At 48.5% G+C, this 25843-nt stretch overlaps 3 protein-coding genes across 11 annotated transcripts in view; all 3 read right to left on the bottom strand.

Annotated features, from left to right (window-relative positions):
- The window catches only part of LOC121439672 (intraflagellar transport protein 172 homolog), a 43222-nt gene extending 26761 nt beyond the window's left edge, over positions 1 to 16461 (bottom strand). For 2 of the 6 annotated variants that reach the window (XM_041640244.1, XM_041640241.1), the window contains exons 1-3: positions 6895 to 7534; positions 1636 to 1748; positions 821 to 988 (exon numbers count right to left, since the gene is read on the bottom strand). In XM_041640244.1, the coding sequence (XP_041496178.1) occupies positions 821 to 952 (132 nt within the window). In that variant the 5' untranslated portion in view covers positions 953 to 988; positions 1636 to 1748; positions 6895 to 7534. Of the gene's footprint in view, positions 1 to 820; positions 989 to 1635; positions 1749 to 5169; positions 5224 to 5528; positions 5691 to 6894; positions 7544 to 8551; positions 8767 to 9720; positions 9809 to 9924; positions 10005 to 10189; positions 10280 to 10514; positions 10568 to 10920; positions 11034 to 11215; positions 11361 to 16356 lie in introns of those variants that run through there. The other 4 variants (XM_041640243.1, XM_041640242.1, XM_041640246.1 and 1 more) reach the window with 4 other exon arrangements.
- The window catches only part of LOC121439671 (fibronectin type III domain-containing protein 4), a 92569-nt gene extending 71158 nt beyond the window's left edge, over positions 1 to 21411 (bottom strand). For 2 of the 4 annotated variants that reach the window (XR_005973277.1, XM_041640235.1), the window contains exons 1-3: positions 20720 to 21116; positions 20397 to 20543; positions 20192 to 20307 (exon numbers count right to left, since the gene is read on the bottom strand). Coding sequence is in view for 3 of the 4 variants with exons in the window: in XM_041640235.1 (XP_041496169.1) it covers positions 20192 to 20307; positions 20397 to 20517 (237 nt within the window). In the remaining variant the exon portion in view is untranslated. Of the gene's footprint in view, positions 1 to 20191; positions 20308 to 20396; positions 20544 to 20719; positions 21117 to 21193; positions 21285 to 21336 lie in introns of those variants that run through there. The other 2 variants (XM_041640238.1, XM_041640236.1) reach the window with 2 other exon arrangements.
- On the bottom strand, positions 13734 to 14081 carry LOC121439673 (40S ribosomal protein S23-like). The gene has a single exon (XM_041640248.1). The coding sequence runs from the start codon at positions 14079 to 14081 to the stop codon at positions 13734 to 13736; it is 348 nt and encodes a 115-aa protein (XP_041496182.1).
- Positions 21412 to 25843: the final 4432 nt, after the last annotated feature.

The following is a 25843-nucleotide window of genomic DNA, read 5'->3' as shown; positions in this document are numbered from 1 at the left end:
GTGTGTGTGTGTGTGTGGTATATGGTGTGTGGTATGTGGTGTGTATGTGTGTGGTATATGGTGTGTGGTGTGTGTGTGTGGTATGTGTTGTGTGTGTGTGGTGTGTGCTGTGTGGTGTGTGTGTGTGTGGTGTGTGTGTGTGTGTGGTATATGGTGTGTGGTGTGTGTGTGTGTGGTATGTGCTGTGTGTGTGGTGTGTGGTGTGTGTGTGTGGTGTGTGTGTGTGTGGTGTGTGTGTGTGTGGTATATGGTGTGTGGTGTGTGTGTGTGGTATGTGCTGTGTGTGTGGTGTGTGGTGTGTGTGTGTGGTGTGTATGTGGAGGATGTGTGTGTGTGTGGTGTATTGTTGTATGGTGTGTGTGGTGTGTGTGTGTGGTATGTATGTGGAGGATGTGTGTGTGTGTGTGTGTGTGTGGTGTGTGGTGTTGCGATGGGACAGTAAAGAGTGTTTTATGTGTAATTTGAAAAAGGAGGGATTTTGAATGGCCAAGAACAAGGACAAGGATGATGGCATGGAACCATCCCTCCTACTGGGGTCTGTCTTCTAGACTGCAAAGAATGCCATATGGTGACTTTATATAGTCCCAGGGCCACTGGAATGTGGCCTCATCTCTAGGAATGCAACACAAGGTCAGGAAACGCAAGCAAGGATAATTCTGGAGGCCATGCCAGTATGGGGAGGGGGTGAAAGTTTGGCTTGCCAGTTTTATCATAGCGATTGTGGGTGGTGGGTTGAGAACACCACACGGTCTCCACATACTTCTCCTTGGAGCGCTAATGAGTTAGAGCGGCACACCTGGGCCTCCTGGCACCAACGTACCCTGATAGAGGACATGGTGACTCTCTCGGGTGCCTCAATGTTGTACCACACACACAAGCTGTTTCGGTTCTGGGCTACCAGCACATCGCTCCCGGGAACCCACTGCACGTAGGAGCAGAAGTTGAGGATCATTGTCTTGGAGCAGCTTTCAATATCATATAGATGCAACTGGAGAGGGAGACAGCACAATTAGGAGGCGTGCACTGATGACATTTGGTTCTGTCCCTTTCCCCCACAGTGAAATGATCCACCAGTCAGTTATGTGTTGAGTTGCCAGCCCTTGGAGTTTGTGCTAAGTTGGTATATCCTGACTGGTCAAGTATGAGATGACCAAACAACCACAATCTAATTCAAGCTATAGTCAGGTGAAGGTCAGACAGGAGAGTAACCCTGGGCCAGATTAGCAGGTAGGGCTACAAACAAACTAAGTGAGCTGACAGTCTGCAGTGAGGCTCTCACTGGAATGAAGCATCACAAGAAAAGCGAACCTCTTTGGAGATGCCACCCTGACAAGAGACTGCTCGAGTCAGTGTCCATGCCTTCAGCTAAGTGTGGCTGAAGCACACTGCGGCAGTGGGATGGGGCAAAGGGCAGCTGGACCTGAGGAGGGGAAGCAGCTCCACGAGGACGCAGCCTGTAAACAGTCTCTGTCAGGGTCCCTAGGTCAGGTTCTGACAGCGTATAGACTATCCTTCGTCCACTTTGCTATGCTAATGGCATATGGAACCAAGAACTTATGTCCTGCATTGCCCCCACAGTCCCAGGTAACAGCTTGTGGACCAGCCCAGGCCTAAAACCCTAGTAACCCCTCTCACACGAAGTTTCCGATCCCTGAAGAGAAGCTTGTGCCCAGTCTCATTAAGTTCCAGCAAATCCACATGGCTCTCGTGACTGATAGTACCAATGTTGTAGCTGCCAATCAGATCCACTGCAAAGAAGACAGGGTAAGAAGAGCGAACCCCGCCATGTAGAGGGCTGCATTTGGTCTCTAGAATGCTGGCTTTATAATCATGTTGGGATTTAGGAACATTTTATCAGTCCAGAGGTATCAATGGGGACCACAAATGACCAATATTGCACGATTTTTCTAAGATGCTTAAAATACTGGGTCTTGCCAAGTGTGGTGGCACACACCTTTAATCCCAACATGCAGGAGGCAGAGGCAGGTGGATCTCTGTGAGTTTGAGGCCAGCCCGGTTTACTGAGAGAGTTCAAGGACAGTCAGGAACAGCTAAGGCCACACAGAGAAATACTGTCAATAAACTTGTCTAGAATTATAAATGTTTTACTTGGCTTTATAGGCAACTAGATAGAAGATCTCATGGAGAAATGGTGGTATACTGCTATAACCCAGCCCTCAGAAAGAGTGGGGGTTTGAGGCCAGGCCCTTCTATGTAGGCCAGTTCCAGCTGCCTCGTTTGACCCTGTCTTGAAAAGACAGTGAAAGAGGGTGACCGTGTTACTGAGTACCAGAGAGAGCTGAGGAATGAAATGACCTGGTGATGTCACCCTGGCTGCGCGGAGTCACCAGAGCAGTGGATGCACAAGTGAGGTGACGAAGAAGGAAGCCCTGAGGAGAGCTCACTCAGTGAAGCTCAGTGGCTCACACCCAGAGCTCAAGCACAAGGCAAAAAGGTTGAGGCAGGAGCATAACCAATGGGACCAGCCGGCAGACAGACTGATAACCTGGAGACAGAAATTATGACAGTAGACATGGTGACTCATATCATACTGACTATAATCCCAGTACCCAGGGGTCTGAGACAAGAGGACCAGAAATTCAAAGCCAGTCAGGGCAACATGAGACCCTGCCTTCAAACACTGAAAAACAACACAGCAACCAAAGCCAAACCAAGCCAAGTCTGCTAGAGCCTCCAGGACCACATAGGGACCCTGAAATTATATATAAATTACATTAAAAGGGACTGGTGACTCAGAGAACTGAATATCATTTTACATATATTGAAAAATATGTAAAATTCATGGCGTGAGCGAATGGACGGGTCTGAGGTCTGAGTTATCACCGCCACGAGAATTAGGCCTCCTGGCCTACATATCATTCCCAGTGCAGATACCTGCGTTTCTGAGCTCAGATGTGAAATGTAATATTCATGAAATAGGAAACTATCTTAAGAAGAGGCCCATATGTATACGAAAGCTTGACTTATGACAGGGATGGTATAACAAATTAGTAGGCTTTCAGTAAATGGTTACACAGATGGAAAAAATAAAGTTAAAACCCTACCCACATCACATACAAAAATAAATTCCAGATGGAAAGCAAAACTTAAGAATGTTAAAATATAGGAGGGAATATGGGGAAAAGTTTTTAAATGAGACCTCAAAAACCAGCAATTACTATTACTATTATTTTGGCAGCACTGGTGATTGAACACAGGGCTCCCCTGCACTCTGCCACTCAACTACATCCCTAGACTCAATTTTTTAAACTAAGAATTTGTTAATTACATTTTTAGTTCTTTGTTTCTATTTTGTAAGGAGCACACGTGGAAGTCAGAAGACAACTTGCAGGAGTTGGTCTTCTCCTGAGGGACTAAAGCTGAGTCATCAGGCTTGGACCAGTATCTTTAGAGGCTGAGTCATCCCATTGGCCCTTCAATTAATACTTAAAGGTGTGTGCTACAGGGCCTGAGTCTGATCCTCTAGACCCACACAGTGGAAAGGAGGGATCTACCGTCTCAGAGTGTCTTTTTTTTTTTCAAGACAGAGTCTCTCTGTGTACCTTTGGAACTTGCTCTGTAGACCAGGCTGGTCTTGAATTCACAGAGATCCACCTGCCTCTGCCTCCTGAGTTCTGGGATTAAAGGTGTGTGTCACCACTGCCCGGCTTCTCAGGTTGTCTTTTGACTTCTACTTGAGTGCCATGGCATAATGCTTCCCCCAACCGGTTCCATTACATAAATAACTACAATAAAATTTAAATGTCTCAATACTAAAGATACCTAAAAGAGAGAAAACTCAAGCCACACATACTGAGAAAAAAACTACAATGTAAGTAACCATCAGAGGTTTATATACACAATTTCACATCTCTAACAAAGAGGCCACTTGACTTTCGCAATGCATAAGGGATGAGAAACTGGAAGTCACAGAAGAGAAATCCAAGTGAACAATAAGTAAGTGAAACGGCATTGCACACACACCATGCATTTCAAGTCCTGGAGAGGATGTGGAAGAATAGGAACTCTGACTGGGAGAGGAACGGACATTGATCGTCCTCTTTGGAGAGCAATGGGAGACACTTAGTCAGGCTGAAGGCACAGCTGCTCCTATGATTCAGCAATTCTGCTCTAAGCATGGACCTCAGCAAGTAGCAGTAATGTGATTAAAACCACACCAAACAACAAACCCCCCAAACAACTAGGGGTTGAAGAAATGGCTCAGTGGTTAAAAGTACTGACTGTTCTTCCAGAGGACCCAGGTTCAATCCCCAGCACCCACATGGCAGCTCACACCCACCAAGTTCCAGGGATCCCACTGCCCTCTTTTGGCCTCCAAAGGCATAAGGAATGCACATGGCGCACAGCCATACATGCAGGCAAAATAGCCATTCAACTAAAATAAACCTTTAAAAAATTAATACTCAGCAGGCTGTGGCAGCACATACCTTTCGTCCCAGCACATGGGAGGCAGAGGCAGGTGGATCTCTCTGATTTCGAGGCCAGCCTGGGTTACACAGAGAAACCCTGTCTCAAATAAAATAAAATAAAACCAAATCAAACAATGAACCCCCCCCAACAAACAAACAAACAAAAAACCACTCTAAATGCTCATGAGTAAGAGATGAGGTAAAAAATTAATATAAATGCAACAAAAAGTTCTGACTTAACAGCACTAGGCGTGGATAAGCAAGTATTAACAATAGGTCATGACTCTCAGCAGCTGGGGTTTATTAACGATTATGTGGCAGGGAAGGATGAGTGCTTCCCTCTGACATAGGTGCTGTCTTCGTTCACTGTGTGGGTTAAGACACTAAGAAAGATGAAGTAACTTTGGTAAGCTCACAGAGCAGTAAGTACGGACAGGGTAGCTGACGCCAGTCCCATCCTTACAGACATACTATGTGGCATGCTCGTCTCTACACCTTCTGCACGATCCTAAGCTAGTCTTAGTTCTTCCTTCCATGCTTGGAACATTTGGTGACAGAAATCATAAAGTGGAGATTGTGAAATGCAAATTACATTTCTATTGTTACTAGTTACTAATAATAAGGGTTACTAATAACATAAATATAAAAAATACAGTCCTTCCAATTCTAAAGAGTCTAGGATTTGATGATGTCTAAACAGGAAAATCCCTAAATTTAGCAGGGAATCGCGGCTACTCACATTCTCATTTTCAAAGAAATATTTCTCATTGCCACCAGATCCCTGCAAGGCTATCTGCAAAGTGAGGAGAAAACATCATAGACAATGTAGACAATCACCCAAGACAAGGCTGGAGGATGTCAGTGGCAAGGAAGAGAGATGGTATTCAGGGAGGTTTTGAAGTTACACAAAAGGTGCTCTGTATCAGACTCTTGCTCTGATCCTCATATTTCCAAGAGAAACCAGTCTGACTGTGGAAGTTTATATTCCAGGAAATAATATCAGAATGGTATCCTATGGGGAATCTTCTTAGGGCCCGCACCTTCAGAATTAGCAAGCCAAGACATCCCATTACCCACCCTGACTCTCTCGGTTCCTACCTCACTGAGGTGATTGGTGTTCAAGTCTCCGAGCAGCAGTGTGTCCGATGTGTGAGCCACCAAGTACCGTTCCTTCCCCAGGATCTTCACCTCTTCTACCTCATAGCCATAGTGGGACTTGAGCACCACCCTGGTCCCTGAAGACAGGTTCTTCACTATCACCCGGGAAGGGACCAGTCCAACCCATCAGGCTTTCCCAGAGCAGGAGAAGAGTGAAGGTGCTCTGGTCCCTCTCGTAACTCCAGGATACCTTGTTTCTCCCTCGGCCTGGGATGCTGTTGCTAAGGACAACACTTGCACCCACACAGGGGTTTCCTACCTAGGAATACTTCCCCATGGCCTGGGCTGTCCATGGCCATTCGATTCTGAGAGCTCTACTCGGTAACACTAATCACTCACTTTGTTCCCGCACTTCTTAGTACAAAGCTCTTTACCAATGAAGACAGAATACTATATCATCGTTACTGTTATATAATTATGAACCTATTATTATCGTTATTATATCATCATGTGCCTAAGGTGACCTCCAACTGCCCATCCTCCTAAATGCTAAGATTTTCTTTCTTTTTCTTCCTCTTCTACTTGTTTTCTTTTTTGAGACATGTAGCCCTGGTTGGCCTGGAATTTGCTATATAGACCAGGCTGGCCTCAAGCTCACTGGCCACATACCAGAGCACAATGTCTTTTTTACAAAGAATTTGAATTACATGGGTGGGTGTGCACAAAGGTGAGTGCAGGTGCCGGATGTCGGAAGAGGGTGTTGATCCCCAAGGCTGAAGACCCAGTGATTGTGAGACACTAACATGGCGCTGGGAACTGAACTTGTGTTCTCTGTAAGAATAGTAAGAGCCGTTTCTATGGCCCTGGTGCGATGTCTTACAGATAAATTACCTTTGTACTCTCAGTCCTTAACAGATCTAACACAGCAGAGAAAGGATAAACATTTCTGGAGAGACTGGAAAGATCCAGGAACAAACTGGTAATAAGAGCGAAGGAAGGGAAGTGGGAGAGTGAGACGCGTGCCTCTGGGACAACAGAGTCCTGCGCACTACAGTTCGCCAGTGATCATACACGTCCACAACTCTAGTGGGCGGCGCTGAGAACAGCTTCACACTGGGGAGATACAGGCACCAATCCCTGTATCTCTTGAGCCAGGTGTGAAACCTTTGCTTGCGATGGGTTAGAACAACTACGTAGCAGGAGGGTTGCCAGAAGTTGCCCTGACACATTCAGTTCCCTACGATAGCTCTGCCAGAGGGAGGAAGGTTAAATTTGACACTGTGGCTGTGGCCAGCAGGTGGGGGAAATGTTACAAGGACAGATGAGCCACGAGAGGTCTCAGCATGCTAGGTCATCAGCTGCTCACCTGGCTGGGTCCCACATACGTCAGCTCAAACTTGTTCTTGTAAATACTCCTTCGGAGGCAGCAGTCAAACTGTTCCACCCCACCACAGAGGGTGCCCTGAGAGAGGGGGGGACAGCATGGAAGGCGATGCACGGCGCGCTGGCCAAGGACGGTATCTGGATATACCCCAAGACCTCAGACCTCAGTGTCACAATCTAGACAGAAGTGGCCAGCAAAAGGGTGGGCAGGTTCTGAACATATCAGAAAAAAAAAAGTGGCAATCCCAGGACTTACAGGGATCACATGTGGGTTGGACAATGAGGGGAAATCAGGCTGTCCTGGACAAGCGTGTCCCTCAAGGCCTCCTGGAAAGTGTGAGTTTCCCTTTCCTGCCTTTAACAGTAGATTTTTTTAGGTTGAAGTCACAAGGCAGCTGGAGTTCTCTTGTGTCAGAGTAGAGCGACTCCCTTGGCATAGGGAGTAGTTTCTATTTTACTGTAGTTTGGAGACAATCGCCAGTACAGAAAGGGGCTCCTAACAACACACCGCACAGAGCCGGGAGCCGTCCCGCTTCCAGGCCAAGGCTGTGATGGTGTATAAGTTGGCAATCTCCTTGGGCTTGGCCTCTTCCCAGATGCTTCTTCGAGGACTCCAGTTGAACACCCGGAGTCTAGAAAGGTAAAGAGTGAAAATAGACCAGAACTGATAGGGAAGCATCTCACTCTACCAGAAAGGGAAGCAAACGCAAAAGGGAAGACCAGCGAGGCAGCCCAACGGGAGGGGAAAAGGTGCGGGGAGTTGAGGGAGTAGGGGTGAAAGGAGCAGGTAGAAGATGGATGCCAGGTGTGGTGGTACACGCCTGTAATGCCAACAGGAGAGAGGCAGAGGCAGGAGGATCACTGTAAGTTGGAGGCCAGCCTGGTCTACCCAGTGAGTTACAGGCTAGCTGGGGCCACAGAATGAGACCCTCACTCAAAAACCAACAACAACACAAAAGCCAGAAGTAGAGACACCAGGACAGCAGGACAAGTGAGACAAACGGACGGCCAGGAGAGGGAAGAGGAAGAAACAGAGTGTAGGAGTCAAAGAAGGACGGAACCTAAGGAGACACGTGAGATTGGAAGGACATAAAGACAGACAGACAAAGAGACCTGACCCTAGTTGCTTGGCTGTTTCTTTATTCATTCACCAAATGGCGACTACATTAAAGACCATGCCAGTGCAGGCACTGGCGATGAGGACGGCTACTTAGTCTTCCTCTCAAACTAGAACACAATGGCATAGTGGGGACAAGGCAGGGGGACATGGGGAACGCGATGGCCTCTGCTGTGGAGTCCAGGCTGAGTCGGCACAGCGCATCCTGAAGCAGACGACAATCTGAGAATCCCTTTCAACAGACATTGCTTCTGTCCAGGTACCCGCTGCAGTTCAGAACTTGGCTAGGGCAGAGCTCACAGAGAAAGGTAGAAGAGGCAACTGGGCCGGGCGATGGTGGTGCACGCCTTTACTCCCAGCACTCGGGAGGCAGAGGCAGGCGGATCTCTGTGAGTTTGAAGCCAGCCTGGTCTACAAGAGCTAGTTCTAGGACAGGAACCAAAAGCTACGGAGAAACCCTGTCTCGAAAATCAAAAAAAAAAAAAAAAAAAAAAAAAAAGATGCAACTGGCCGGGGGACCTACCTGTCGTAGCTTCCTAGCATGACAGACTGGCCTCCAGGACTTGCTGCAGCTGTGGTGAATTCACGTTCCTGAGGATTATGGCTGTAGTCAAAAGTCTGTAGCACGTGGCCTTCCTTTCCATAGGCCACAATCCTCCGATCACAGCCTGCTGCCACGATGCTGTTGGTTGCGCAAGCCAAGGCATACGGTGGGCATGGGTGGTTAACCAACTTCCCCTGGGACAGACAGAATACTTCAATTGTTCGTTGAGAATGCTAGGCTAGCAGCTGATCCACACACTCCTGACCATCCCACCCCGGAGAGAAAGTGAGCCTTCCTGCCAGCATTTCCCACATGAACACGCCCGAATTCTGAAGGCTTCACAGCCTGTCTCTGTATCATGAGCACACGCATGCCACGTGTACACGGGCCGTGTACTCACAGTGGTGTGTTGAGACCTCTGGTACGTACTAGTAAAGCCACCCAAAGAGAGACGACACACAGTAACCAACACTGTCTAGGTCCAAGAGAGTACATGGCTTCAAGAAGGGCTAAATTGAATTATGTGGGTAACTCACAATGTAAACGATTCCACAGTACTAAATTATACAGAGAAAAACAGCAAATTTCCCTGTATGTCTATCTTTTCTTTTTCCAAAAAAATAGTTAATTCTTTAACATCTTATTTATTTGTGTGTGTTTTTGTGCACACATTTGCATATGTGCACACATGGTCGAAGGGCAGAGGATGACTTGCGGAAGTCACTTCTGTCCTTGCATGGCAAGGGTCCTGTCAGGTTTGGCACTGGGCGCCTTTACCTGATGAGGTATCTTGATGGGCTGTTAACTTCTTTCTCCTATGCATTTGGATGTATATACATTACATAAACATGTATATATATATATATATATACATACATTTGTGTATATGTATGTATTTACATAAATGGAAATAATTTTCACTTTTTGTCCCCCTTAGAGTCTTTATTTCCCTTCTTTCAAGGTCCCTTCCGCCCACTCCTCCCTATAAATAGTGAGTTCTAGCCTCCTGAACACCAGTCTCCGTGATGGCACCAAACGCTTCTCTCCAAGTTTGCCCTTTTCCAGTCATGGTGCTTAAACCTGCAGTTTCCCCGGGAGGGCTCCTGGAATGTCCACCCCACCCCAGAGTGAGTGTGCGCCCTTCATACCTGTGACCCTCCGGAGCCTTCATCATCGAACAAATACCTGACGATGGTGCCGTCTGCGTGACCTGAGAGGATGCCTTTCCCAGAGCAACTGAAGGGCAGAGGCAGCGAGGTGGGCACAGAGGGAGGGACTTCCGCCCCGTGACAGTCCCCTTTCCATCAAATGCAGCTTTGTCCTGACAGTCCCAGTCTACTTCTGTTACTCACTTGGTTGTCAGCGCCACCACATACGAGTCTGTCCCATAGATGGTAGACGACTTGTTAGTTTTAGTGTTTGCTTATCGAACCTGAAAACCAAACAAGTCTGGCTAGGCTACTTACAGTGTCAGCCAGGCACGGAGAAACAGAAGTAAAAATGCCAAATGACAAAATTAGTCCTCATGCATTTTTCTCAAGTACGCACTTGAGCTCCAGGGGAAAGATGAACCATATTGCCCGGCACCCCAGGACACTATCCCCCCCAATACCTCACCTGTGTCTCCCTCTCCTCCGTTACCTTGCCTTCAGCCAGTCCAAAGACAATAATGTACTCTGCAGGCCACTGTAGACAGGTGACAGCACTCTGTATGAGAAGGGGTGAAAGGGTGACCCGCCTGTGTGGACTGGCACACTCAGAACAACCGCCACCCACCACACACCGTCATTCTAGTCCTCTCCAGGGGGAAAAGGCAGGCAGCGGACACAACAAGGCTCTCAAGCAGGTGACAACACCATCCTTTAGCAGGTCAAGTCGGGGTCAGACATTGAAAAAGGCAACTCCTGTTACATTTACAAGGAGGGAAGCAGGTGCGGCTCACCTCTGAACTTTACCGTCTGGATGAACTTGTTACAGATGACCTTCTTGTCACCCCTGTCAGACAAAAGGCAAGGAAGCAACCTTAAAAATCACTTCCCAATGAACTGCCCAACATGGCCCTCTGTGGGAGGTCTGATGGAGAAGTGAGTGGGTCCCCAAGGAGCCCTGGAGCTATGCCAATGACACAGCATATCACTGGCTCTCAGGACCTTCTGCTGGCTTACACTCATCCCTCCAGGGATGGGACTGCAGGACAGGTGGGGCAGGCAGAGGTGGACACAATAGAATCAGGCTCTAGAGAGCCCCTGCCTTCCATGCCTGATGTCATCGTTATCCCAGCGAGGTATTTCCCATGCCCAACTCTTCTTTAGTGGCCACAACCCGCCTAACCCCCATCCTGTCCTCACCAATCTTCTCCAATCTTGTAGGCATAGATGATGTTGTCAGTCTGTCCGATGGCAATTTTAGTGGAATCAGGGGAGAAAGCCATGCCCTTTACCATGTAGCTCTTCCAGCCACACTAGGAGTAAAAACAAAGATAATGAGTAGAAATGAAGGAGAAAAGAAAACACACACATTTCCCAAAAGACCAGAAAGTTTATAGCGAGAAATAGAGTAGACCATTGCCCATGTCTACGGCTAGAAGGCAGATCACACAGCTTTCTCGGATAACGTGTTGGAGCACATGCGAGTCCTCTTTACCTTCATGTCAGCTGGCTTGGTGGAGAACTTGTCTCTCCCGCTCCCCATGCTCATCGTACAGCAATACCACTCGGTCCACTGTGCAGACAGCATATTTAGCGTTGTTCTGGGACCAGGCCATACAAATCACCTTCGCAGCTCCATCCTGCAGAGGCAAAGGGGTACTGTAAACACAGCGCTGGTCTCCAGAGTACAGAGCGTCTCCAGGTCCATCAGTCTTCGTGTGCCTTTGTTCTACATCTACGACACAGGTTTTCTCTCAAAACTAAACAAAATGAGACAAATTGCTCGGATACCTGAACTGTAAGAATAATAGTCTCCAGGGCCTCACGTGGCCCAGACGGACCTCAGATTCACTGTACGGTAGGGATGACTTGAACTTCTGATCCTCCTGTCTCTACCTCCTGAGTGCTAGGATTCCAGGCGTACACCACCCTGTCTAGTTTATACCATGCCGGGGACAGGACTCAGGGCTTCACTCGAGACAAGCAAACACTGTACTACCAGGCCACATCTCCTTGTCCCCTAATGTGTTTTTCTGAGACTCATGATACAAATGTAACGCATCAACCGTTCCAAAAGCAATGGCCTCCTTGTTTTTTCATCTTTCAGGTCTGCGACTGAAAAAAAAAATCAATTAATCTGATAAATTTTAGCCTTTATAGCTACTCATTCAATTAATGTTTTCCAGCACTTTACTATCAAAGACACTTGGCTGGAAGACGACAGAGAGACAAAGAGCAAAGCACAGATCCTACCCTAGGTTCTAATTGGACGCTGAGAAATTGGAAATGTCCCATAAGAAAAATATGTTCTGAGTATAGTAATAATTTAGAGAAGTCCAAGACAATTTTATGCTTAAATGGTCAAGATTAAACTTTGAAGAAGGGATGCCATCGAATGGTAAATTACTTCAGATGTAATGAGTAGCATGAACAAAGTCAAGCTCTGGCCAAGGACCAGCAATTTAAGGAAGTTGAGACTGCCAACAAGAGAGGAGGCAGGGCAGGAAGCGTAGACTGGGTTAGCTCAGGAAGCGTAGACTGGGCTAGCTCAGGAAGCATAGACTGGGCTAGCTCAGGAAGGGCCTCTGGAGGCCGCTAACGATTTGGATTTATTGGGCAGGAATACAGAGACAGTGTAAGTTTGGAAACAAGGAGCAACAGAATTAGAATTGAGACTTGGGATAAACAATGTCACTTTCCCCTGTTAACTGTCCACTAAAGGTTCGTGGTGAAAGTGACCACTGCAAAAACGGGTACAGCCCAGATAATGGGGCGCTTGTCTGGCATTCATCAGTCCCCAGGTGTGAGCCTTCGCACTGCACAAGAGTAAGCAAAGAAATAAAAAGAATATGGGAATGGCAGGTAAGACGGCACACGCCTGCAATCTCAACACCTGGGAGGGGAAGGCAGGACGGTCAGACATTCAAAGTCCTCCACAATTACACAGCGAGTTTGAAGTCAGCCTGAGCTATATGAGACCCTGACTTAAAAAAGAAAATACGTGATCACCACACAGTGAATTACTCTGCGTGTCCCTCGCCAGCTGTCCTCTCAGGCTCCTGAGATGAAATTTGGCTCCTACGCCAAATGTTGGATTCACTACTTGGGCTACTAGAGGTCTGACTTACAACACCTTTACTTTCTACACCTAACCCAAATACGTCCAGAGCCAGCAGGGGGATCACTGCCCCCAAATCCTCAAACTACAACCAGAAAATAGCGGCACCACCACCATGGTCATGAGCCAACCATTCACTACCATCGGCTAGAAGGGGGTGCAGGCACCTCATCAGCTTTGGCTGCTCATCCTCCTTCAAGGCTGTCCATCCTGGGCATCTGGTCCAGCTGCACCATGACATCATCTTTTTTTAGAGACCAAACGGTTCTATTTCCAATTTTTCCATTAGGGTATTTTGAAGTGACAGATAACAGTACCAGTTTACTGAGCAAGGAGTACAACTTTTTATTGTTCTACCACCGAGTGAGGGCTCGATCCCTTCAGCTTTCCTTTCTTCTAACCGACTTCTGCTCTCCTTACAGAGTGCAAACATCCCCAAGACCCACAATCGATGGGGACGCGTTTCTCTGCAATACGTGCCTGACTGGACTGCCTGGGGGTTGAGTGGAATGGAAAGTAGAACAGGCATTTTCATAACTGCTTGACACCCAGTCGGTACCTCACCTCGTATCTCTGAGGCAGAAGCTATTATGATTCCCATTTTACATATGGGGAAATTGAGGCACTGAAAATTAAGAAAGCTGCTCAGTCACACATACAGTTTTTAGATGACAGATGCAATATTCGAATCCATGTATGTTTGATTCCACAAGCTATAACTCTGTCTTTATGCTGTTGTGGCATATGTATTAATGACTTAATTCTGCCATATACTTTTTTTTTTCAGAATAGGAAAATTTATTACTGTGCTTCCACTGTCAAAATTTAGGATCTTGGTCTTTCCTTCTTGCCTTTGTACAGGGCCAAAAGGGACATGTTGGCTACTTTAACAACCTTAAAGTAGACTCCAAGGAATATCACCTACAGCATGACCCTTTCTACCAAATCCAGCAACCAGAACTTCATCGTTTTCCTCAATGAAGTTCAAGCAACCATCATTGGGGACGAAAGCTGTGATCTTCTTGGTGTTCTTGATGAGCTGCACCCTGACACACTTCCAGATAGCAGAATTTGGCTGCTTGGCTTCAACTCCTACTTTTTCCAGCACGATTCTCTTGGCATGAGAGGCACCTCCAAAAGGATTGGCCTTCAGGGCTGTGCCCAAGTGGGCTTTCATGTATTGTTTTTCATGCCACTTCTGGTCCCGGTGGGCTGCGGAGCTTCCTGGCAGTACGGAGACCATGACACTTGCTCATCTTGCCGATGCCACGGGCCCGAGAGAAAGAGCTCTGCCATATACTTTTATTTACTGTTGCCATTATTATTATTATTGAGACAGGGTCTCTCTATGTAGTCCTCTATCTCGTTTTGCAGACACCATGCCTGGCTATTCTTTTTTTTTAATTAATTAAATTTATTTATTTTGCATCCTGATTGCACTTTTCCCTCCTCACTATCCTTCCATTCACCTCCCCCCCCACACACACACACAATCCACTCCTCTTCTATTTCTATTCAGAGACGGGCGGGCCTCCCATGGGCGGCAACAAAGCACGGCATATCTTGTTGAGGTAGGACTACACCCTACTTCTCCAGGAAACTCTAAAAGTCACACATTATTCTTATGTTTTAAAAGGAGGTCTTGGCTCTGTAGTCAGGCTGGCTCTGAGCACACAGCAAGCCTCCCAAATTCTGCGATTACAGGCAGGCAGCACCATGATCAGGTAACAGATTTCTTTTTGTAGTACTCGGGACGCATGCAGAGGCTCACGCATGCCAAGCACATGCTCTAGTACTCAGCAACATCCTCTGCAAGTAGCATATTCTTTTTATATGTTGGGGGCCAATGTGCCTGTTTGGGTGTGCATGCAGAGGCCAGAGGTCAACATCAAGGGTCTTCCTCAATTGCTCTTCACTTTGTTCTTTTGAGACAGGGTCTCTCCTCTCACTGAACCTGGGGCTCATGAATCTGGCCAGCGAGCTCTAGGGACCCCCTTGTCTCTGCCTCCCCAGCACTGCAATTACAGGTGTGCCTAGCTTTCAAGTGGATGCCGGAGAGCTCGTGCTGATGAAGAGCCGTCTCCCCCACAGCCAGCCTTATTTGTGTTGTTAGCCTGTCCTCTCCATTTCCATGTCCTTCCCTGTGGCCTATCATTCTTCATACAGCTGTCCAATTCATAATGCCCTTTCCATTTATCCCTTACACCTCCATGACACAAGGCAGCAACAGGAGGCCCAGGAAGAGTCCCGGTGAGGCCCCAGTGTTGGTAGTGTAGCCGAGACCAATGATTCTCTGCGATGAACCCACACATGTAAAGATGTATGGACAAAGGAGTATACCGTGTGACTCTCTGTGCCACACTGCAGCTTCCCTGACGAGATTTCCCCTTTCATCCTTTTTTCTGTTTTTCCTTTTTTATCTTAAATTTTATTGGGGGGGGGGGGAGGTTGCAGGGGCAGAGGCTGGATGCAAGGGAACGGGAAATGGGTGAGATCGGGATGCATGATGTGAAAGACACAAAGAATAAATAAAAAAAAGAAAGTTAAAAGAATTTCTCCTCACATTTATTTATTGTGAGTGGTGGGACGGTGCCTGTGTGGCGGTCAGAGAACAACTTGCATGAATTGACTCATTCCTTCCCGTGTGTGGGTCTCAGGGCTCACTCAGGGAGTCAGGCTTAGTGGTAAGTGCCTTTATCCACTGAACCATCTCACTGGCCCAATTTTTGTTTTCTTTTTTCAAGATAGTCTCATGCAGCCCAGGCTGGCCTTGAATTGTCTATATAGCCAAGAATGCACTCCTGACCCTCTTGTCTTCACTTCCCAATTGCTGGGATTTTCGGCCTTTGGCGCCACTGAACCATGTTTATAGTGTGTGTGTGTGTGGGGGGGGGTGTATGTGTGTGTGTGTGGGGGGGGTGTATGTGTGTGTGTGTGTGTGGTGTGTGTGTGTTTGTGTATGTTGAACTTTACTTAACTCTCTCCTAAGGTTCTTGGAGTTGCTCTCACTACGGCTTTTCTTTCCCAAATGACGAAGTTAATGACAGAAAGGCCACGTATGATGAGGGTTAAAGCCAGAGATACCTTCTGGTCAACTCAGTGCTAAACCTGAACTCGGATCCCTTCACTCCCAAACCTATCCTTCATGTTTTTGGGCTCCTCTCCTAGAGCCCAGCCGCTTCTGAATCTGAGACACACTTTCACAATTCAAATGAAGCGTCAGCCTTGCGCTTATTTCATCCTGTGTAGATTTATGCTCGTTGTCTAGATATGCGCCTCTCCCTCATAGCCTGTGACGTAACTCGACCCCTAGAGCCTAAGCTTGGGGCCTGGCACTCAAATGCTGTATGCGGTGCCATCAAAGTTTGCGGTCTTTAGCAATTCACGTCTCCTACTGAAAGATCTTTCACAATCTTCTGCACACAGCAGGCGCTCAACATTATAAACTTCTGTTACCCCACTTTTTTTTCTTTTGGAACTCCCGGTGGCCGGGGAATGGGAGTCACGCGATTCCTCACCTGAGGGCTCAGCAGGGTCCTCAGGTGCTTCAACTGCATGACGCAGGTCTCGGATGGTCGTTGACCAAGACTACTCCCGCGGTTACCTGGACAACCCACCAAGCAGCGACGGCGCCAGCCACAGACGCACAGGCAACGTGAGTGCGACACACGTCATAAGGTCACGTAGTGGGTTCGCGACCATGCAAAAGGGTCGTGCGCAAGCGCAGTGAATCCTAGGGCGGGCACATAAGAGGAGGTCGTCGAAGTCTATCCTCGACCAATCCCGTACTTGCATGCGAACTCAACGCAAAGCCCCACCCGCAAGTCTTCGTCTGTCCCCACCCTCCCCAACCCCGCCCCTAGATCCTATATCACTTTAACCCCAGCTTTTCTCCTTGCTGTAACCGGCCTAGAGTGCTTTAGTTGCTTTAACTCTGGAGAAGCACAAGGCAGGTGCTACGAGAGCGAAAGCCAGTTCGCAGAACTGCAGCCTCCGCTTTCCCCGCCAAAAGATCTGTGACTTGCGCGAGGCCACTCAATACTGATAGGGACCAGTGAATGCTCAAGGATATACCTGTTTTTTTTTTAATTTATTTTTTATTATTGAGAAAAGGAGAAAAAAAACAAACAAAAAACAAGTTTCCACCTCCTCCCAGCCTCCCATTTCCCTCCCCCTCCTCCCACCCTTCTCCCCCTCCTCCCACCCTTCTCCCCCTCCTCCCACCCTTCTCCCCCTCCTCCCACCCTTCTCCCCCTCCTCCCACCCTTCTTCCCCTCCCCCCACTCCTCTCCCCCTCCCTCTCCAGTCCACAGAGCAGTCCGGTTCCCTGCCCTGTGGTAATCCTAGGTCCTCCCCCCTCCGTCCTTGTCTAGGAAGGTGAACATCCAAACTGGCTAGGCTCCAACAAAGCCAGCACATTAAGTAGGATCAAAACCCCGTGCCATTGTCCTTGGCGTCTCATCAGCCCTCATTGTTCGCCATGTTCAGAGAGTCCGGTTATACCTGTTTGAAGTGGGCAGAGGTACAGTCCCATTTTACACAACAGGAGGGGGTCACACGCCAAAGTTGAAACGGCTAATAAACGGTGGAACCGGGATTCAACCCAGAGCTGATAACCTTTTAATTCCTGTGAGACGATTCAAGTCTTCTCAACTCGTCTCTTTGTTCAGCTTCTCTAACCTGTAACACGGTCTCAGGAAATGATCGGGGTTTGGTAGTACTGGCTAGGGAAAGGCAAGGCACCCTGTTTGGTCATTGGGTAAACGGTGAGTTCAAGGCTGCTTGCCGAAATCCAGATGTCTTTATGGGTCAGTGCAGCGGACAGAGCTGGGCTGGCCTCCTAGCTTAGAGCTGTGTGACACCTGGGGTTGGGGATTGACTAAGAAAAGATACTATTGTCTTTATTTTGTTTGATTGGAATGCTCTCAAGAATTTTTGTTATCAGACAGATTGACTGAAATTCAGAAAAGAAGGCCTTCTCTCTCTAAACGGTCCCAGGTTGGCAAGACTTATACCACCCAAAAAGCATAGCATATGATCTCCAGACCGAAGCTGGGTCCCAAAACCTTGCATGCACAGCGGTTGCCAATGGCAACGAATATTTCTCTCCCCACCACTACCTCCCTCTTGAAAAATTAAGAACGAGTAGAGGGCAGTTCCTATTTTTCACAGATAACACAAATAGGTCCCAGAACCCAGATTATAATTTTTTTCTATAGGGGCACCCAAACCCCTTTGTTTTATTTCTAGAATGCTCTGGATATGGTACAGAGTATAAATGTAAATGCCTTTGTGGATTACAATTATTAACGTTAAACAGAGACATAGATGAAAGAGAAAACAGAGAGGAGGCACTGGTATGCACAGGGTGAGGATACATGGCACCAAGGGACACATCCGTGATAGCTGCTCTTTGGCTAGCCCCCCCATGACCCTGCTCAGTCCTTCTGACCATTTTCCCAGAGGGAATGGTGGAGTTGAAAGAATGGGGAGGGGGTCGGTTATGTAACCCAGTGGTAGAGCATTTGCCTGGTATGCACAAGGCCCTTTACAAAGATAAAAGAAAGAAAATCTACTGGCCCTTTTATGGTGACATGGCCTGGTTTCCATTGGTGCAAAAACTTCTGTGTCTTCTCATTGCACCCCTCCCCCACATTTCAACAAAGCCAAAAAAAGGAGGCTTCTAGCTTCTGTACCCTTTCCTTGTCTTTTCTCCACCCGTCTTAGACGAAAACACGGACACAAACATCCTATAATGGGTCTGTTCCTTTAAGTTGGTGGTGGCGTGAGGGGCCCTTGGAGAGCTGAGAAGGTGTAGAGATGTCTTCAGCATACCATACAGTCACTTCTGGTTTGTCCAAGAACCTTTATTGGAAAAATGTCCCAGGGGTGAGATCACCAGCAGCGAGAGGGACTGCCAGGTGAGGGGGGAGCACCTGAGGCTCCGTGGAAGACATTGGAGTAGTGCAGTGTGGCATCTGCCTCGAGGCCCAGATGCTTGCTTCCTCTTCCTCCGTGGAAGAGGGCAATACAGACAGAAACAGCCCTCTCTGAGGCCCAGAGGCAAGCTGTAGGGGCAGCTAGTGGATGCCAATGGTCCTGATGCAGGTGAGATGGGGCCCCATTTGGGACCTAGTGGGATAGGGTCGAATAAATGACTCACCTGGACCTGGGAGATAGGAGATGTTCCATTTGATATCCACTCCCAGGTCCAGGGGTACAGATTCTAACAGACCTACCTTCTGGCCCTGCTCACAGTGGAAAGAGGATGGGTACCAGCCTGGGATTCTGGGAGTGCACAGCCTTGTGGGAGTCTCAGAGAGATCACCAACTTAGGCCTCCCTGACCCCACCCCCCATTATCAGTGCATCTCTCTTCTGGTTCTGGTTCTTCAGTCACTCAGTTCACTCAAACGTCGATGGTGTTGATAGAAGGAGACTTTTTCTATGAGAGAAGATTACCCAAATCTCAAATTTCAGACAGGTAAAGGTGCTGCTCCCGCCTTCTGGACTCCTTCATCCCAGACATCCCATTCCCGCCCCACCCCCCTTCGCTGCCTATTCTGCTTTTCACTGAATACTCCTGGGCACCCAGATCACCCTTCTCACACTCACTGGTCCCCATGTCACCTGTCTTGTCCCCACTGGCCTTCCCTGAGGACTCTGTTCAGGACCCTTCCCCTTCTCCTTGGGGTTGTTGTTGGAGTCGTTGCCCTTGATGATGTCATACTGACCGCAGAATAGCCCGATCACAGCTGAAACACAACAATACCATCTGAGCCTTGATCTTGACCTCTCATTCACAGCCTTGAGGCTATAACAGCCGCACGACTTCTAGAAAATCCTGGAATTCCTGGGGCCCATACAACCGTCATCCCTGGCCATGCAATAGCCTTCTCTCTTTCTCCCCAAACTTGTCCTGATTACCTCCCTCCACCAGCCATCCCCCCCCCCCTTCTCTCCTTTTTCTCCTGACAGGTAACCTTCACCACTTCCCACTATCATGGACCCAAGTCCCTGGCTCCCCATCCGGTACTCACCAGCCCACATGAGCAACACCACCACAATGATGACCACTTCCCCGGTCCTGACCTGCACGGTGTAGTCACTGTCTTCAGCCAGGCCCCAAAGAGCACAGGCCCTAGTGGTGATGTTCACCTCCCTGATTACACGCTGCCCAGAGGGCCTTTCTGTCGCTGCAAGAAGATGTAGAGAAAGGAGAACAACCTAGCCCCGGTCCCTGACCATGAGGCTTAACTCAGAATTCTGTAACATCCAAGCACTCCAAAGGAGTAATGTGCAGGGGTGTTCAGAGACCCAAGGGCACAGGTTGGGGAAACAGGGTGATTGGTACTTGCTGGGAAATGGAGTAGCCAATGACGATGTTGCCTTCTGGGACGTCCCAGGACACAGTGGCCGAGTTGGCTCTGAGATGAGTGATGGTCACATTCACAGGAGAGGGAGGTCGGTCTGGGGGTGCCAGGGTGTTAACAGGTTAAGAAGTTTCACTTCCACACTAGCTCTGAAGGACCCCCACTGCCGGCGTCCTCTTCACTCACCTGCTCGCACAAAGCCCAGGTCACAGCTGACCAGCAGGAGGACCTTGGGACTCAGATATGGGGAAAGAGGCATCAAAGAAGCCATGGTTTCCACCGAGTTAGCCGAGGGGCCCGGAGGCATCCGCTTAACATCCAGGGGGGGGGATCCTGGAAGAGGCAGGAGTTGTGGGGGTCAGGATCTGTCCAGAACGCAAGCGGGATGCAGCAGCTCTCCCAGGCTTCCTACGGCCCATAGCCCATTTTCCCCGCTCCTTTCCCTCCTCCGCATAACCCTGGTGCCCACCACAGCCCCCACCCGCGCAGTCGGATCAGCCCACACTCACCTGCCGGGTCCTCGTGGTCGGTCAGGCCTCGGGGGGTTGTTCGGTGCCCAGGGGGCGGCCCATCGCCGGACTGGCGCTGGCCCTACCCCATCCCGACGCAGGACCGCCTAGGCGGGCAGCGCCGGCCGAGCTGCGGGCAGAGAGGGCAGAGGCGGAGTGGCCGCGGGCCGTGAGTCTGCGGGGCCCCCAGCGTTCCCGAGGGCCACGCATAGTCTGTCTCGGAGCAGAGGGCGTTGCCGGCGAGGCCTGGCAGCTGGCCTGTGTCCCCGGTGCAGAGGACAGTGCGGCGGCCGAGGCTGGTCCCCTGCAGCGGGATGTGACCGTCCGGGCCAGCCAGCCGCCTCCTTCTGCAGAGCTGGCGACGCGCGCTCCGCTGCAGCCCGGCTGGAACGTGCGGGCCCGCCCCGCCCGCCCCGCCCCGCTAGGGTTCCCGTCGCCATCATCCTACCCCCCCCCCCCCCCCCCATTACCTACCCCGCCAGCCTTGTTCTCTCGGGGCTCCTCCCATGACCCTCCCAATGGCGGCCTGCTGGGCCCCTATTCCCTCACCCTCCCTGCTCTAGTAGATGAACTGACTGGGGTACCCGGACAGGTGCAGATGCGAGGGTCTAGGGCACCTGAAAGAGCCCCTCCTTCCCGGCATGAAATTAGCCAAGTTGAGAGGAGGCATTCCATCTCCGAAAGCAGGAGGGGGCTGAGAGGAGAGAAGACAGACTGGTGAAGATGATAATTGTTTTAACAATCTCTTGGAGACTGCGTCAGCCTTTAAGTCTCTTTCCCATTCATGATCTGATTGGATTCCATTCGCTTTCTCATTCATTCCTTCATTTTTTTTTTCGGCAAATATTTAATGAGCATCTTCAGTGTGCCTTCCTTTAGAAGAGCTGGAGATGACTTTAAAAAATGCTGGGCATATAGGAACAATTAAAAAACAGACCTCTCTGTCTCTGTTTCTCTCCCTCTCTCATGTGTTTGTGTGTGTTTGTGTGTGTGTGTGTGTGTCTGTGTGTGTCTGTGTGTGTGTGTGTGTGTGTGTGAGAGAGAGAGAGAGAGAGAGAGAGAGAGTAATTCATTCGTTTTTAGAGAAATCCATTAACCTGCGCCTCAGGTTTCCCACCTGTAAAGCATAGAATCCTGGAACAGAGCTTAGACTATCAAATGTGACAATGCTGGACAAAGGCCTTTAAAAGCCTCTGTTAGTGTATGAAGTGCTGTTTCTTTGCGCCAACTTGCTAGTTGTTGCAAAATTCATTCAGGAAGCATGTAAGTCCTTAAATTATTTCATAGTTTAGCTGAGTGTGAAATCTGTGTAATACTAAACAAACTGACCACTCCTCTGAGCCCATCTAAACACAAGGCTGTCAGCAATGACCCTAAGTGTCCACGTATCCGGGGATGCCTACCATTTGGGGGAAAGAGACTGGCTGTATTCTTGGGCCTGCTGTTCTGGACCTGAGCACAGGTTGTCCTAAAACTGATTCCTGTGCACTGTGAGAGCAGAGTGAAGACCCTTCATACTTGTGGGCAACACAGGAACAAGGCCACAGCTCACCTGGCCTCCAGTTATGGTCCCGCTAGCCTTCTTGGGCCCTAGGTGCCACATCTAGGCCTTTCTATACCTCGGGAGGCAGAGCTGATGAGGTCCTAAGGAGTCTTGAAGGCTGTATCCTAAATATGTGCTCAAAATGTAATAAATCTACAGATAATCTTTCCAAAGACATGGATGAGGAAATAACCAAACATCAATGATGGAAATTCCTTCTCTCGTGGAAGGCAGGTTGATTTGGGGGGAGGGTTGCTTTCTTGATAGCAGAATTAGTAAGTTTATTGTGATTAGGCAAACCTCCTTTCCTCTTTGTTCTGACTTCCAAGAAACCTAAAATGAGGTCTTCTGTCTGAGATTTCTGTGTTTAACTGGGTGATACAGACCACTGAGACAGAGAAGGAGAAAGTATCAGAGATGACTAGCTTGCAAGTGGGCCATTTCAAAGCCCCGGGGACCTTCTTCAGGAGGTCATCAGGCAACAGGAAGAGAAGGGGCAGGGAAAGGTCTGGATTCATGGAGAGGATATGTGTGAAAACTCAGTGTTAGAATCCAGCCACTGCCCAGGCCACAACACCCTCGGCAGCCTTTTCCCAATCACAGAAACTGACAGATACCTACCGAGTCCCCGGCTAACAGACCCCTGGGGCTAGGGTCTCTGCACTGGGAAGAGAATTTATACCCAAGGGGGTGGGGATATTATCACATACCTTCTTCCCCAGCCCTTTCCCTGGCTCATGTCCAGTTCACAGACTTCTACTGTGAAACCAACCCCCAATCTCATTCTGCACCCAGGCTCTGTACAACTGTTCAGAGACCCCACCAGGCTGCCTCTCTCTGGGCTCTGAGCTGTCCTTGGAGCCCTCACCATGTATGTTTTATCTTTCTGCTTGTCTGTGACACTCCTAACTTTAAAAAAAAAAAAAGGTAAACTTCTACTCCCCAACACCCCTCCTCAGTGTCTCTCTTGAACCCTGCCCCCACCTGAAACCTTACATCATGAACGTTTCAGTTAACCATATCGAAGATGATGGGCTTGATTACTATGGGATGGAGAGCTCTGGGGTCATGGCTATATGTTACCTTTCTCTGCAGGAGAGCCCCTATCTGTTTACCTACTGAAATAGCAACTACCAGGCCAAACAGCTGAAACCCATAGGAAGGCTTCAGGTAAGGGAAGGACAGGCGTGAGTCTTTGTAACCTTCCACATGGTTCTCTGTGTCCTGAAAACTCCACTGGCCTCTGGGCACACCGAGAGCTGTGGAGTTCTGGAAACTGCAACAGGTACCTGAAATTCAGCCAGGGCAGACTGGGGGGCAAAGGACCTCAAGTGTATATGTGGCTTGCTCTTGGTGGCCCGGATCAACACCATCTTAGACTTGACTCCGTGTAGCTCTCAGAGCTACATGAGGTAGTTGGGGTTCCACGGCACTGTGGCAATTTGACAAGAGACCTCGGATCCTCCACAAATCTTTGGCTAGTCCTTGAGCCTTTAATCTGAGAAGGAAGAAGATAGAATTGTCAGGGTAGAGGGAGAAGGGAGCTGAGGTCTGGAACCAGGTAGTTTGGGGACCAGATAGCCTTAAAGTCCAACCTGACCTGCACTGTACACATCTGGATTGTGGCTTATCATCTCAGAGTCACCTGGATTCTTCCCGCTGAGATTAGATAGGGCACTTTGCACTCCTCAGGGCTCAAACACCGGAAGACTGACGTCTTTGCTCTCAGAGAACCAGGACAAAGGTGGATAAAGATGACTTGGTCCTTCCCTTTCCATGGGAGCATTCGCTCCAAGTGGTAGAGTGAGCTTCTACTCTTAAGAAATGCAACGAGAAAGATTCCTGAGTTACCAATGGGCCCCATATTTTCTAATTTATGCACCTAGAAGGAAGCAGGCACAGCGAGATGAAGCCACTGGTTCTACCTTCAAATCCAGAGTCTTCCAGATCCTGGCTGTGTGTGGATAAGAAAGGTCCTCAATCTACCCGCGCCTTTTGTTTTCATTTGGGAAGTTGTAACTGTGATAGTCTCACCATGTGGAGTTACAAAGTGTGTTAAGAAAAAGAAAGCATTTATTCCAGTGTCTGGAATGCAGGGAATCCTATCAAAGTGTTGCTATTGGTTTCTATATATTGCTGTTTTCCCTTGGGATGCATTATTAAGTCTCTCCTATACCTCTAGAACGGAAGCTCAGAGGGGCAAGGACTCGGGGCCAGGGCGGAGTCATGATCTGTTAGCTGATGAAGAAGATGTATAGGTGAATCCTAGACATGAGATTTTAAAATATGAATAAAGCACACTGATAGTCCAAAAGGACATAGTTTGGTAGAGAAATGGACACACCAGCCAGCAATTACAAACACTATAGTAACTGGAATTAAAATTTTGTGTTGAGTCTTCTGGGAATACAGAGGAAGAAAAACCAACTCAGAAAGTTAAAGATGACTTTCCTAAAGATGATCTCAATTTTGAAGGATGACTAGGGGTGAACCTGAGAGGCAGAAGGGTAAGAAAATGGAGAAGAAGGAAAGAGTTGGAGGAATGTCTTAAGCAAAGGCTCAGAGGTATGGGAGGGTATCAAGACTTTGGTCAAGGACAGACTAGAGTCGGGAAATGTTAGGATCGATGGATTTTATGCTGAGGTTGGTATATGGCAGCAATTTATTTGTCCAGTCAACGAATAGTATTTCCTAGATGCTTGGCACCGTTGTCATCTTTGAGGACACAACAATAGGCAGCATAGACAGAAGGGCCTGGCTTGGCTGAGAATCTAGGCAGGGGAAGGTCACAGTTACATCTTCCTGAGAGAGAGAGGGAGACCATTGCAAAGGGAGAGGAGGGGACCTCCAGTCTAAAGGAGGTGACACTGTTGAGGACCTGCAACACTGTAGACAGGACTATTAACAGCTTGAGCTCAGGTGAAGGAGAGGGAGGAGGAGACAGATCAGAGCAATGTGTTATGGACAGTGAGCTATGAGGTTGAAAGAGAGAGAGATCTAAACAGACATAGTTCTGTTCTAATTGTGAGTGGTCATTTCCAGTACATAGGGCCAACCCCCAATCCTCTCCCCCAAGTTCTAGTCCAGTTGGTGCGTTTGTTCATCCCTGCATGTCTCATTTCAGGTGAGAGAAGGCACAGAGTTTAGCTGTTTGGACAAGGACCCCTCGGACACTGTCCCCACCACAGGTACATGGTTATTTGTTGGTGGGTTTTCCCCTCCCTTGAGGGCTGGAATTCAAGTCAGAGCAACTTTAAGATAGCAAAGACTCCCAAGATCAGGGTGAAGGTGGGTGAGAAGGTCCAGGACAGGTGTTTATGGCCCTGCCCTAGGCCATGAGGTCATGTTTATGCGTGATTATTATTTAACTAAAATAATAGCATCCTTATCAGAAAGCTTTGACTGAGCATTGACCCCATGTCAACCCCATTTGACTGAGCTTGACCCCATGTCAAGCCATGTTATGTATGGAGCCTAAGGGTTACTGAATGCATTGTTCCTATCTTATAATCTTGATGGGTGAATTTGTTCTTTAAAAAAAAAATTACTTGTAAACAGAAAGCAAATTAGCCAGTCCATAC

Source organism: Microtus oregoni, unplaced genomic scaffold, assembly GCF_018167655.1.
Source record: "Microtus oregoni isolate MIOR12 unplaced genomic scaffold, Mior012 000062F_ref0000492, whole genome shotgun sequence".
Lineage (NCBI taxonomy): Eukaryota > Metazoa > Chordata > Mammalia > Rodentia > Cricetidae > Microtus > Microtus oregoni.
This window is presented reverse-complemented; position numbering and strand designations above follow the sequence as displayed.